The sequence below is a fragment of the Hylaeus volcanicus genome, chromosome 8 (genome assembly GCF_026283585.1).
Source record: "Hylaeus volcanicus isolate JK05 chromosome 8, UHH_iyHylVolc1.0_haploid, whole genome shotgun sequence".
NCBI classification, from domain to species: domain Eukaryota; kingdom Metazoa; phylum Arthropoda; class Insecta; order Hymenoptera; family Colletidae; genus Hylaeus; species Hylaeus volcanicus.
The window spans coordinates 14,270,619-14,285,320 of record NC_071983.1 but is presented as its reverse complement, the minus strand read 5'-3'; the positions used below and the strand labels follow the sequence as shown (position 1 = coordinate 14,285,320).

The 14,702-nt window shown below is 35.3% G+C and overlaps 1 protein-coding gene and 1 non-coding gene across 5 annotated transcripts in view; both read left to right on the top strand.

Annotated features, from left to right (window-relative positions):
- LOC128880826 (uncharacterized) overlaps positions 1-14,702 on the top strand; it is a 77,862-nt gene that overhangs the window by 21,137 nt on the left and 42,023 nt on the right. For 2 of the 4 annotated variants that reach the window (XM_054131307.1, XM_054131309.1), the window contains exons 2-3: positions 6,678-6,809; positions 9,492-9,585. In XM_054131307.1, coding sequence (XP_053987282.1) covers positions 6,730-6,809; positions 9,492-9,585 — 174 coding nt within the window. In that variant the 5' untranslated portion in view covers positions 6,678-6,729. Of the gene's footprint in view, positions 1-589; positions 812-6,677; positions 6,810-9,491; positions 9,586-14,702 lie in introns of those variants that run through there. The other 2 variants (XM_054131310.1, XM_054131308.1) reach the window with 2 other exon arrangements.
- Positions 5,497-5,569, top strand: Trnav-uac (transfer RNA valine (anticodon UAC)). Its single transcript has one exon. It is a non-coding gene; the product is annotated as a tRNA-Val (tRNA).

Sequence of the window (14,702 nt, the reverse complement as noted above, 5' to 3'; positions counted from 1 at the left end):
AATGATCACAAATCATGTGCATTCTACATATTATATTAGAATACGTACAATAATATAGTATATACAAAATAATAATAATATACAGTGTATTATCGTTATTTTTATATTATTTTATGTACGTTGCAATACATAACTTTGCCAGCCGTCCGTACATTTTTCGCGTGCGTCTGCGTATCATTCGCGCATAAATGCATATATGACGCGCACAAAAGGCATAAAGCAATAAGTACGTTTTTTCGCGTGTCCCGTTCACACGGACACCCGCGGCGCGGCAATAACAATATAAATTGGCTGGAAACTGGTTTGCATCGGTGAACGATACCGCTTGCACGAAGAGGCTACTAAACATGAATGACATCAACGACTAAGAAAGCAACCGCCTAGAAATGTAATCCCCGGTCGGGGTGTATAATCGATCTCTCGTACTTTCCAATACCTCGCGCACGTGCATTATTCCGCACCCGCTAGACACTTACGCATGCCGAGTCGTGCGTCGGATTATCCCGTGTCTACGAGCTCGGTAATTTACGTAGACGCGTACACACCTCTGCATACGGGCAGATATAGATGTACGAGAGATATCGCAATGGCCGAAGGAATGAACTTTCTCGCGCATAACTTATGCAGATCAACTAGTCAACGTGTAGGGTTACTTAATACATTAACGTATAAGATTGCTCTTAACGCGACGCAGTCGACTGAGCAGCGTTAGTTCGAAGCCGAAGAACGTCCTGGCGCCACTCGAACACCTCTGCAAACCACAGCTCGCTATCATCTCCGAGTGGAGGACTCGTATTTGATTGTAAGCGCGGTACGAACGACCTACGATACGTTTATTTTCGAACGGCAAACGAAATTAAAGATCGCGAAAAGTTTCCATTTATTTCCTTCTCGAGGGTTTATCTAGCTAGAGGAGCGTTGCTGGTGTGTACTTTAGCGCAGGGTTTCTTGGGCTATCTTGGCTTGGGGTTGTTTGCATGGATTCGTATATTCGTGGAGTCGCTTCTCGTGGCTGCGATTTGTTGGTAAAAATCATGGTATAGCGATTGTATATTTGTAGGTTTTATTTTTGTTTAGTAGAATGCACTAGTTTGAAGTTGAGATTGAAATGAAATAATATAAAATTTGTAATAAAGACACGCGTTTGCAAGCTTTATGATATGTTTCTATTTGATTCGACTTCTTGTAATATAAATGAGTATGGATTAACATACAAATAAAAATTATGAGGGGAAATAGGTTCTGGACTACGTTTTTTTTAGTGATCTGCGTGAATTTTCTTAACACGAAAGGAATGTATATAATTTAATGAAACTTTGAGAATATTTCGTACATATATTCAAGTAAATATTGTAATTTTTTGGAAGTGTTTCCTGTGAAAATATGGAAGATATCAGCTGCCGCCCATTGGAGGTCACCATCAAACTGTAGCTGTTTTGCGTACATCCTGGAGACCACAGTTTTCATCTGAAATCAATAGGGATTTAAATTTACTTTAAAGACATGTCTTTGTTCTAGAAGAACCTAAATTCCCCCTAAAGAATTGAGTATTGCATTTTTAGAAGTGTTTAAACGAAAGAGCATAACTTTTTGTCATTTTTGTATAACGTTTTTTGCAATAAAAAGATACTTTATACAATGATATTACTCCAAATGTAGATTCTTATAGAAGAAAGACATGTATTTAAAGTAAATTGAAATCCCTATTGATTTCAGATGATAACTGTGGCCTCCAGAATGTATGCAAAGCAGCTACGTTTGATGGTGACCTCCGATGGGCAATTGATATTTTCCATATTTTCCGAGGAAATACTTAAAAGAAATGACAATATTTACTTGAATATATGTATGAAATGTTCTCAAAGTTTCATGAAATGATATACATTCCTTTCTTTATAAAAGAATTCATGCAAATCACTAAAAAATTGTAGTCCTAAACCTAATTTCCCCTTTAAGTATTTGAGGATTGTAAACTCCAGGTTAAAAAATTTTGTAAAATCCTTAATCATTTATACGAGAACAGATGTTATATTAGACTGTAACATGTCATATATATAACCTTCATATTATTATTATTATTGTTTCTCGTTACAGTCCTTTGATTGCTTACTCTTTGAAATCTTCGAATGCTTAATAAAAATGCTTCGTTATTGTAGTAAATGTTGTAATTCTCATATAAAAAAAACTTCAGGGTACTATATCCTAAGGTCGTTACACTGATTTGTGTCAAGGGCAATTTGTAAAGCGAGGAAATGAAATACGAGAAATAAGAAAGTTAGGAGATTGAGAATATGAAGTACCTACTTCCGAAGATTAATGAGAGCGCGTCGGATATTAAGAAGTTTGAACGAGAAAAGATTCCAAGCCAGATGACATTTCACCCATCGTAACATCCTTCTTTCATTCAGATTCTTCGTTTTTGTAGTAATGGTAAAAAAGATCCAAGATGAGGTTGAATGCAACAAGTGTAATGATAGAATTTTTAATACATTTAATATACATTACATCGTTATATTGTCTGCATTGATCAAATATATTTCTGCGATTTACTTCATTTATGTATGATTTCTTACGAGTTACTCCGCCATTATCTTTTACCATATTCTTTTAAGACTCGACGTATTGCGTCTGGATGAACTCTTTTTCCTGATTCTTCTAATAATTGAGAAATTAACACAGTGCCGGATAATCCGAGATTCTTCTTTATTTTTCTTACAATATTACGTTATCTTGGTCGTCAAGTTTCTTTAGCTGTACTTGTTGAGCAATTGGTTTGACCTGATTGTCGAAATTATATCTTCGCACAATATCCTCCACCGTCTCTTACTTAGATTACAAATTTTACCAATTTGTCGATAAGAATTTCCTTTTTTCACGGTGAAAAATGACCAATTCTTGCACATCATCCAAAATATACCAGCCACGGCTGCTTGATGTTGTCCCTGCTAATCGAAATCTAGTTTCACTTTACACATTACACTTTATATTTTTCACTTTACACTTCACACATTACACTTTACAAGTGTGCAGCCATTAGCTCGTTATTACTCGCGACGAAGGATCAATAAATGATCATACTGAATTGTCAAGGATCAATAAATGATTCTTTGTCGTAAGTAATACCGATTACCAGGTCTCACCACGTGGAGGTTGCTGCGACTGGAGACCCGGAGATAGAAGGAATCAAAGTTCCTTCGATCTCCCTCTACGTAGAGTATACATACATAGATGCATACTCTACGTAGAGTCGACGAGCTTAATACTAAGTACGAAACGATGAAAATCAAAGGAAAACAAAATTCCCTTCGATTTCCAAAGTCTATGTCTGACTCTGCCAAATAATTATTTGAACTAAGAGGGTGAAGCTAAATTGAGATTGCGACGCGACGCGATCATGAAACTGGACTTACTGAGTCAGTCCCGTTTCCTCTGGTTGGATCTGGACTCGAGAGGAAGACGACCGACGCCTCCGAACCAGTCCTCCACACCCTGCACCCATTTGGGAGCCACGATAGGACCCGACTTGCATCCGTCTCACTGCGCTTTGGACTTACTGCACTGCGCCGGGAGCCTGGACTACACCAGAAGGGATACAGGGAGCAGAGAACCGATCCGGAGGAGCCGATTGTCTTCCCCTCGAATACAGATCCACCAGGAGGACGGCAACCGACCTTTCTGTCCAGTTACACAGTTGGTCACTTCACTTATCACATGAAGTAATAGTGACCGAAGTGGAGAACGAAGTTGCGAGTCCAATATGGACCTACGAACAAACAAAACAAGTTGATTAATAATTCTTTGGTAGAGGAGAGACTCTCGTACACGCATGCCTTAAAACTAACTTAGATACATGCCTTAAAACTAACCAAACTAGACTAAGCTACCCACAACCAATACCAAGCTACGATAACTAAAGGAAACTAAACAAGCAAAAATAGAAGAGACGCGAGACGCGAACACGCGATCGCGAGATCCATACCGACCGGAGGATCGTCGAAGAATGAGACCGCACCCTTCGTATACCTGTCGGTCGAGGGTCGCGGCTCGCTTGTGCGTCTCGAGGTAGAGAAGGGGAAGGACGAACAACAACCGCGTGACACTCGATTCGAAGACTCGTTGAATAATTTTCGTGAAAATAATTCGTGAAACATTAATATCACAGCAAAATCATATTTCACATCGTTGTTTAAATTATAAGTCTTGTTAATAATTAATTTAACTATTGTCAGAAATTAATATTTAGTTGGTCTAATCAACTGATGTTAAAATATTAACAAATTTTTCACAATTAATGTCTCTAATGAATACTTATTCTGAACTGTAATTGTTATTAATGTTTAATCGAACACTGAATGATGCTGTATATATCAGAAATGTTTAATTATGTTGGAGATATTAAGTTTTAATTGTTCCAATCAATAGATATTGAAATGTAGAAAAGTTTCTCACTAGATTGATATTTTATTCTAAGTGAAAATTCCAAAGTTTTAGAAGGGTGATTTTACTTTGTAGACTGTAGCAAACTTCAGAGTCTCTCAATTTAAAGATCTGCGAGTCTTAACTATAATAACTAGACTGCGGATCTTTATGCATTTATAGGAAATTTAAATGTACAAGAAACCTACAAAATGCAAACAATATGCAAGAATATAAAATGATTGAAAGTAATGTTCGTGTTATAATATTTGCAGAATAAAATAAATTTCTATTTAGGTTCAATTTTTGTAAGCTCGTTCGCGAAGATTTTATTTTGCATAAAGTTCCGCAGTCTAATAATAACTATTGCTTAGTATTTCAATTCTTCATGTGCAATAGTTTCAAGCAGAACTTTATTACGACAGTTTCTAAAAGTTTCTACTTCTGTAACAATTTCAATTCACTATTTTCATCTCCCTGGAAGCAATACCGAAGCCATAAGTAAAATTAATGTCAGAGCTTGATACTGCTGCTGGAATTAGAATCACTATGGCAAAGCAATTTTAGTTCTGCATAACAATCATTCATAGCGACATACAGTTCCGTGATAATTGCTTTCAGTACGGAGTCGATGTTATACCAGATTTAAAGTCTGTTATGAACAGCACTCTTAGTTATGTAATAACAATATCGACAAATCAATGTACATCTGTGTATATTAAATCTAGATTTAAAAATACATAGAATTTTTAGATAATTAAATATGAAAACAATTTTACTAGTAATAATCATTTAATAGTATTTCTAATAATAAAAATAGTCCATTTAATTTTAGACAATGTTACATAAAACAAATTAAAAAATATCTATTATAAAACCAACAAAATAAACAGTTTTGATAGCAGAGGTTTAATGACAAACTCAGAGAAATGTTGTCTTCAAAAAGTATCTTTTTAAATCAGGTCAGGTAAATAAAGATAAGATTATCAATTTACCGCAAAATATTATGAAATATATTATATAAACTTTAATATGTATTAAATACGAAGATCTAGTAAATATTAAAAAAAGAAGGACAGAGGTTCCGTGGTGTAGCGGTTATCACGTCTGCTTTACACGCAGAAGGTCGCCAGTTCGATCCCGGCCGGAACCACACTTTTTTTTTTTCATTTCAAAGATTTAAAAATGTTTCGTCTTCACACTAATTTAATAATCGCGATTAAGAAATTATAATAGATTTTACATTACATAGTATTGTGCCGTTAATATATAAAATCATACCCGTTCAATCATTAAGTCAATAGTAAAACTTTTACTAATTATTTTATTATATACATTCATTTTTACACACAATGTCTTAACTTAAGCTTCTATAACGCGTGCAATGTGAGTATTAATAACACATTTTTCAACCATTTACAAATGAAGTTACTATACAACTTTTGTTGCTAAATTCTATATCGGATGTGTATTTAACAACACTTAACAATATTAAATGTTTTTAGTGCCATAGTTAATTTTATAGTGGAACTATAAAATCGTTTAGATAAAAGAGTTCCAAAAGAATGTTCAATATACCAAAAACATTTATGTCGAAATATTACAAAATAAATGAGATAATATTACTTCGGATACATTGAAGAAATTAATAGTATCCAAGTTTGGTCTTTGGAAAAAGAAACTATTAATAAAATATATTCGCTAATGTAACGTAAGCATATCAAAACATAAATGATATAATTGATATTAATAGATTCGCAACTTTTATTATATATTTATTTCTACTAACGAAGTGTCCACATATTTCTGACCGAGGGTGTACATCTTTTGAAAATTAACTCTTATTTAGCATCAGTCAGTATTGTCTCTGATTTTGTTTTCAAACGGTCAACATTCATTGCCTATGTTTGTAACCATGCAATGCGGCATGGCGCAAATTGAGAGATCTCTCCCTGCACTTAGCAATGTATTAGGTTTAAAGTAGAATCAAAAAATGTAAAGAAAGGGGAAATGATCGCGCTCGTGACAAGCCTTCGCGGTGAACTGTACGACTGATTCTACCTAACGACATTAATTGCTTGCGAGCACGGTGAACAATACCACATAGTACCGTAACATTACCAATTGCTCGTTTACCGTTTAAAACGCGCCGTTATTTAACCGTATGAATTACGATTAAACTCATTCCAAGAACTATCTAAAAGTATAGTCTGCCCAAGGATAACCTTGATCTGACCAGCGACCGTTATTTTCTGTTTCAGATGTCAGCGCAGCGAGGAAATTAACATAGGTTGCAATGTTGCTGTCTTCGCTATGAACGAGATTCGTTGCTACGCTGATTCGCCCGTGCTCGCTGTACATCAGTCATTCAACCGGAATGGGAAAGCACTTAGGTGTGATTATTATAAACGCAGACCATACTACCGTATTATGTACCAGGTTTTGTTTTAAACACTGATTCGCGCTATACGTCAGACAACCGTCCGCCCTTTAATGGGTTTTCCTTAGATGTATTCGCGCTATCCGTCACCGTTCCGTCTGGTGGGTGCTTTGATGAATGTTTTAACAGACGGTTGCACGAAGGATAATGCGAATCACTCGTGATTCAGTGACGTCTGGCATATATAAGTACCAGAGCTTAGGAAGCTCTTGCAACTGTGTCTTCGTTGAGGATACTATACTGTGTATCAAAATTATACGAACTTAGAGGTTTCAGAGTCTTAACCCTCTATAGCTGAATTTTTTTTTCCTGCAGACAATTTGGCACTTACTTTGATATTCTCGGTTCATGGTCCTACGAGCCAATATTATTAGGTGCCGGAAAAAGTTCGTGCGGATTTTCAGAGAAAAATACAAATACTCAAATCTGTTTTAAATCATAGGTTTATTCAACGAAATAATCACCATTTATCATCAATTTCATCAATGACTCCATCAATTTCTTTGCAATAAGTATCTGCAGTAATAGTCTGACACGTGGAAGAAAATCAACGTGAACGATACCTCGTGTAGTCCACCAAACAGTGATCAGCACCTTCTTCGAATGGGGACTCGATTTTGGTATGGTTCCTGTTGGGCATGACCCCTTCTGAACCCAGTGGCGTGATCGTCGTACATTATCATACTCCACCTACTTTTCGTCACAAGTTAAAATTCGATCGATAAATGGATATTGCAAATGCTCAGCCGGGAGTATTTGTTCTCTTCCGTTAAACGGTGCGGTATCCATTTGTCCAATCTTTTGTGAAAATTAAGTGAATGAATTCGCTTTCTTGCGGTAGATTCTTCACATTCGAATACTTGAGCAAGCTCGGGACATCTTTTTCTTGGATTTGAACTTACGTACTCGATGAATTTTTCGTCTTCGATGACACATGGACGCCCTGAACGCGGTTCGTCATCTACCGATTCATTTCCTTTTTTGAACCTTTTAAACCATTTCTGTGCGGTTCTTTCATTAACAGCACCTTCCCCACAAACGCTACAAATGCGTCTTGCAGCATTTGCTACTGTACTCCCAAGTTTAAATTCGTAAAGAATAAAAGCACGAATTTTTACTCTTTCGCTGTCCATGTTTACTGTTCTTATAGCTACACAACAACGAAACAATTGAACTCCACAGAGCATGCATACCAATTACAAAGATCAAGCTTTAAAATGAAACCAAACTCATGTCTTATAGTTGCCAATTACCACAGGAAAATCGATATATAGTTACAATTAACGAATAAACCGCACGAACTTTCTCCAGTACCTAATATTTTCGGTATCATACATTTTGAATATTAAATAATTTATTTTGCTAACAAAATGATTTTATCCTATTAATGCAAATCATAAAATTATTGGCATACTTTATTTTATTTTTGCTACATGAGCTGGAATAATTCGATCATCTATAAGAATAATTATTCGAATAGAACTAGTAATGAATAGATTAGCAATAATGACCAAATTTATTCTACGATCATCAATATTTTTATTGGGTATCAGAAACATTATACAGGGTGGGGAAGCAGAAAGATGGAAGGGTAGAAGCGACGAAAAATAAAACCATATAAAAAAAAAACTTTTACCCATCCCTGTCGTGAACATTGTTGCAATACTTATTATTAGTTTTCGATTTACACTTTCTGCTTTAATGATCCCTCCAAAAACCTCTTTTCTTATCGCATTTCATGTGGTAAAACATTTCCGGAATGATTTTACACGAGTGTAATTGCACTGAATTTTCACGCACTGATTGTTCCGTCAGGCTACTTCTTAGCCAATCTTACTTTGCTGTACCGGTTGTAAATTATCGTGTGATCGTGTTAATGCAGATCTCGGTCCTCATTAATCTCCACGACGCGGAATTCTTTTCTCCGGATGAAAAGAAATTTATTTATGTGCCTCGCGTTATTTAGAGTTGAACAAGTGTAATTGAAATAAAAAATTGTGAAAACAGTACAGGCTTAGTACAGTATAACTCCAGTTGTTGCGTGAAATTATTGCGTTGCATTGATGATTGAAAGATCGTATGGAGATTTAGCAATACGTGAAGTTGAAGCAAGGAAGTAACAGATGTAAATGATTACTATAGAATATATCGTGTAAGCGAAGCTTCTTCTCATTGGATTGATTACCTTGCTTGTTGCGTGAGCTTTGATTATAGCAGGATTGCTCAACTATATTTTTCTGGAGTACTCAATGTTCCAATTGGAGTTTGAATGAGCAAACAGAAAGATATTTTAGTTATTTGTTATTGAGATGTTGGTAAAAGTAAAGTACATTTCAAGTATGACAAGAAATTTGTCGATTAGTATTACGAGGAAGTATTACGAGGATATAACACGATTATTGATATTGAATAGATTATTATAGTTGCGTCAAATAGACTGCAATGAGTAAGCAAAATGCATACGATCGTACTATATAATAAATATACAACAATCTAATTCTCCAATGTTAAATGTTGGTCCATATATGGAAACTGTCGCTAATAACCAAAGGTTGATGCGACGTTAAATATGTGATAAAAAAAAAAACAGTCTAATTCATATTATGCGACGTATATCAATGAGAGTTCATTTCAGGGGATCGAAGAAAAGTGTGCTATTCTATACAACTGACTGTGGTGACGAAAAAGAAGATTTGGGACTCAAGCTTCAACAACGATCAGTGTCTTTGGTAAGTTCCACAAAATTTACAAAATTTGTAGATTAGTTGAAAAAACAAGTCCTATATATATGCAGAAAAAAAATGAAATTACAATTTTTAAATGTTTGACTCATGTACATTTGACTTCCACGAAAACAGTATATAGCAAATAAATTGTAAGAGGTACTTTTAATTAATAACTCTTTCGATGAGCTATTTGTCAGGCTTTCTGATAAATTTGAACAATACAATCATAACACATGAAGGAAACTTTATAAGTCAAATGCAACAATACTTTACGTTACGCTCCATGATAAAGACGTATGAATACATGTTCTATTTTTCTGTGAAATTAGATTACTTGAGATTTATCTGAATTAAGTTTTAAGAAAAAAATGTTTAATATATTGTTGGATTTGTCTTGTGTGTTATGATTGTATTGTTCAAGTTTATCAAAAATCCTGACAAATAACTCATCAAAAGAGTTATTAATTAAAAGTATCCCTATACATTAGGTGGGCTGGGAAGTAACGTCGTTTTGGCAATTTTAAATATTTATTTATAACTCATCAGTTCATTAACTTTTCATCGATATCGCATTGAATATTTGCACACTGCATGGGAACAGGGCGTTGATAACGAGGGTGATTACATAATTGATTAGAAATATAAATTAATTAAATATTTGTTTGAATTTAATGTAATATAAAGGATATTACTTTCCAGTCTACCTAGTACATACAGAATAAAAATTAAATTACAATTTTAAAGTGTTTGAATCATGTACATTTGATTTCCACAAAAACAGTACATAGAATGTGGCAAATAAATATACCGCTACTTTACAGATTACAGCAAAATGCTTCTCCTCCCAACTCCGCAAGCATCTTTCCCATCGCTTGAGCTAGTGTCGCTTACCACTTTAATTCCTTCGACGAACTTCGATCTAACCCGGATTTCGTCAAACTAAATAGTCCAGCAATGAGTTAATTCCCTCGGACTCGGTTCTAATCTAAAAATACGGGGCCGCGAACGTTAAAGGTTCCGACAAGAGTTCCAGCTCTGTAAAACTACTCCCACACTTTTATTTCGTGGTTCTGGTTTCGTAACAGGCGATCGAGCAAAGGAGAGAATCTTATTCTAAGATAAGAATCTCTAGAAGCAAGTCGTTTCGCGCGAACCCTGCTGACTAATCTCACGTTAGAAATTGACGTATCCAGTATCTCGTCGGGATCGTCTTCCGTCTTCCGGGTCGCCAGAGTTGATGGAAGCTTCCATCCTCGACAATGATTACACGTTTCCCAACTTACAGTGTTCATATTCCGCGAGCACACCCACGACCTCCAATGATTAACGAACGGGCCCGCGGTGAATCGCGGATGCTTTTAATCGCTTCAATTAAATGCGTTGAACCAGCACGATATGCCAGCGGGAGGTTTCATGGAGGATCAATGACAAAGCGTCCACCTTCGTTGGTAATAAGCTGAGACCCTTTGTTTAACAATGCCACGAGAGATCTGTGGGATTATGGAAGCCGATACTGCTTTATATCCCATTAGTCACACTCCATCGTTCGAAAGTTTCGAAACGACTATTCGACGAGATTGGAGCTCATATTTTAATTGGGGGAGTAGCGATCGATGTTTCAGCATTCATGTATTTAAAACTGATACGTACGGTCGGAGAAGGTTCGTTAAAATTCAGAAAGTGGGATGTAAATTCAAAGAGTTATATAAAGAGAGTGATTGAGAAGATTTAACGATTAGAGAAGAAAAAAAAAAGATAACTGGATAACTCAATATAGAGAGTTTTTGGTCAGAGTGGTGGGTCCTTTGATATATTTCAAGTTAATATACAGTATGTTCGATAACTGGTGGTACAAGCGAAAATGGGGTGATTCTACATGAAAAAGTAAGTCGAAAATATAGAATACAAATTTTTCGTGTAAGGCTTTGTTTTCGAGAAAATCGACTTTGAATTTTCGCCGGGTACGGATGTACTTGATCATGTCTCGATGTAACGAATCTCACTGTACATCGTTGTCCCGGTGGTTATTATCACGGTTTAAGTTTGTTTTTATCATAACGAGAAATTAAGAACACTTAATGAAATAGAATGTTGAAGTAATCATAAAGTTTTACAGAATTGCAGGAATTGCTGAAAATGTTGCCCATACTTTTTCTCTTCTAATTACATTTCTATAAACGCTTTCTAACGTATCCGATTGTTTCATGTATGAAAGACTACAATAATCTCTTCTTTGAATTGCTCGCAGCTTGTGATTTCTTCAGGATACACAATTGATTTAATATGACTCCATAAATAAAAGTCAAGGCGAAATTTCAAAGTCGATTTTCTCGAAAACAAAGCTTCGCATAAAAAATGTTTATTATATATTTTGGACTTACTTTTTCACGTAGAATCACTCCCTACTCGCTTGTACCGCCAGTTACGGGACACCCTGTACGTAGCCAGGTAAGGTTGCACGAGTAGGTTGATTGACCTTTTCTACGACTCCTCTTGAAAGAGAACACAAATATAACTGGACAATCCAACTTACAATTAGACTTCTTGGTCACAGTCGGCGTGTGCGATCTCTCAAGAAACTGGGAACTTGACTGACGATCCAGAAGAAATGAAGAAGTTTCTAATCGATAGAAGGATGTTCTGAAAGGGCAAGACTTAGAATCGTGGAGGACCTCAAACTCCGTGCAATTGATTCTACCGAGATCTTTGGAGGACGACCCTCAGAAGTACCCACTCGACTCCCACGAGCAATAAAGCGAGTTATAACTCAAGTACAGCTTGCAATATATGCGCAATATTTGCACCAAAAAATGTAATGGGGAAATTGAACCGAGCCAAGTGTGCTACATCTGCAGCACTTTAAACGAAGAAACAGTAGACTACTTTCTGCTGGGATGTCATAAATCCTGGCATTCTTTTACATTTTTAAAATCCAATTTACATACGCTTTAACTAAATCTACGAGCTTCTCTTTATTTTGTGATTTCAAGAGTGGTTTCAATTCAGGAATATATGTGTAATATTTACTCCAAACGATGTACAGAGGAAACTGATCGGAGTCACGCGTGCTTCATCTGCGAAAGGAGAAACGGTAGATTACTTTCTACTCCAATGTCCTATATTCGAATCCTGCGAAACTAAATTCGTATACTTCCTAATTCATTTTATGAGCTTATCTTTATTTCGTGGTTTCAAGAGTGGTTTCAATTCGGCAACTACTGAACTATGCTCTACAGTGATGAAACAAAATTGAGTCTCTCGAGTAGTAATTATATTGTCCTGAACTTCCATAATTTTAAGTCATTTCTATCTCTATAGTAGGTATTACTTTGATTCTAAATGCAATTAAATATACTCTAAGGATACGAAGCATTCTGACGGTTTTCATTTGATTCGAGTCCTTGAATTGCGCAATTTTTGAAATGTGTGAATAGTACAGAATTTCCATTTAATTCGTTAAAATATTAATATCAAATATAATATAAAAAAGTATGAATTAACATATAAATAAAAATTAAGTATTTGAGGATTGTAAACTCCAGATTAAAAAAGATTGTAAAATCATTAGATTTGTGCGAGAACACATGTTATACTAGACTTTAACGTGTCATATATATAATCTTCGTATTATTATTATTATTGTTGTCTCTTATTACAGTCCTTTGATTGCTTACTTTTCGAAATCCTCGAATGATTAACAAAAATGCTTCGTTATTGTAGTAAATGTTGTAATTCTCATACAAAAAGCTTCAGTATACTACTATATTATAAGGCCGTTACACTGATTCATGTCGAAGGCAATTTGTAAAGCGAAGAAATGTAATGCAAGAAATAAGAAAATTGAGTCTCTCAAGTAATAGTCTTTAAAATTACTCTTTTGAAAAGCTCTTTTGAAAAGTCATATTGTCCTGAACTCCCTAATTTTAAGTCATCTGTATCTCTATATTAGGTATTACTTTAATTCCAAACGCATCGCATCGTACGACTTGAATATTCCAGCAAAAAGTTCTAAGAGCAACCTTTCTGACAAATGAAATATTCGCTAAGGAAACGAAGCATTCTGACGGTTAAAGTAGAATTAAATAATTTGCAATCAATTCCTTCCAGGCATAAATGGTAGACAGTCATACAATGGAAGAATTCCCTAATGAACTTACCAAAGAAAACGAAACAATAGACTACGCGATTACTACCTTCTACTTTCTTTTCTCTCGCGATCCGTGAACATTACAAGTGATCCCACACTTTTGAACGATATTGTACTTAAGGTTTAAAACTTCATCAAGCGTGTATCGTGTCTACGTTAGATTGAATGACAAGTCAATTATGGTTCGTGAACGACGTATGTAATTACGACGAGATGTAGCTGGATTATCTGTGAATCGGTGAGTGGTTGCTTTCAAGTGAACGGCCGACGTAAATCGGTGATATACTTGCTTGAGCAGAAGACGTTTCATGGTGGCGTGAAATTGATTTCATAGTTCTGTAATTTAGATGGATTGAGCGGATTCTGCGCGAGCCGAAATTCATTAGCCGGGTTTGTGGGAATATTTCGACGATGTATCGGATAGTAATCATTGCTGGTGAATAACAGAAACAGGTCAACCTTGTATCTGCATCATAATGACTACGATTGGTAATGTAGCAATAATGATACTTTCTACCAAAAATGACCACCCTGTTATGTAATAGTTTAACCCTTTGCACTCAGTTTCATTACAGACAGCTAAAAATTTCGACGACTAAACTCTTCTTTTACCGTGATTGGAGAGTCGTGGAAATAAGGTATCGTACTACTACTTCAAAGTGTACCAGTTTACAGCTTAGGAACGTACTTATAAAAAATACAACAAAGAATAAACAAAGACTGTCTCTTCTGACTTGCCCCTCGTGGGCAAATGGTTAAGTCATGGTATGAATTTATTATTGCATTAAATAATTTATTTTTAAGTTGTTTAATACATTGCTATGAAGAATAATATTATAAATAATATCATTAATTTCAAGTCTAATATTGGATTATAATAATGGGTCTTATGGACTCATAACGTGTGTAAATATTAATATTATTATTTCAGTTTATGAAATATGTTTTACTAAGTCTACAACTTTTTTTTGTA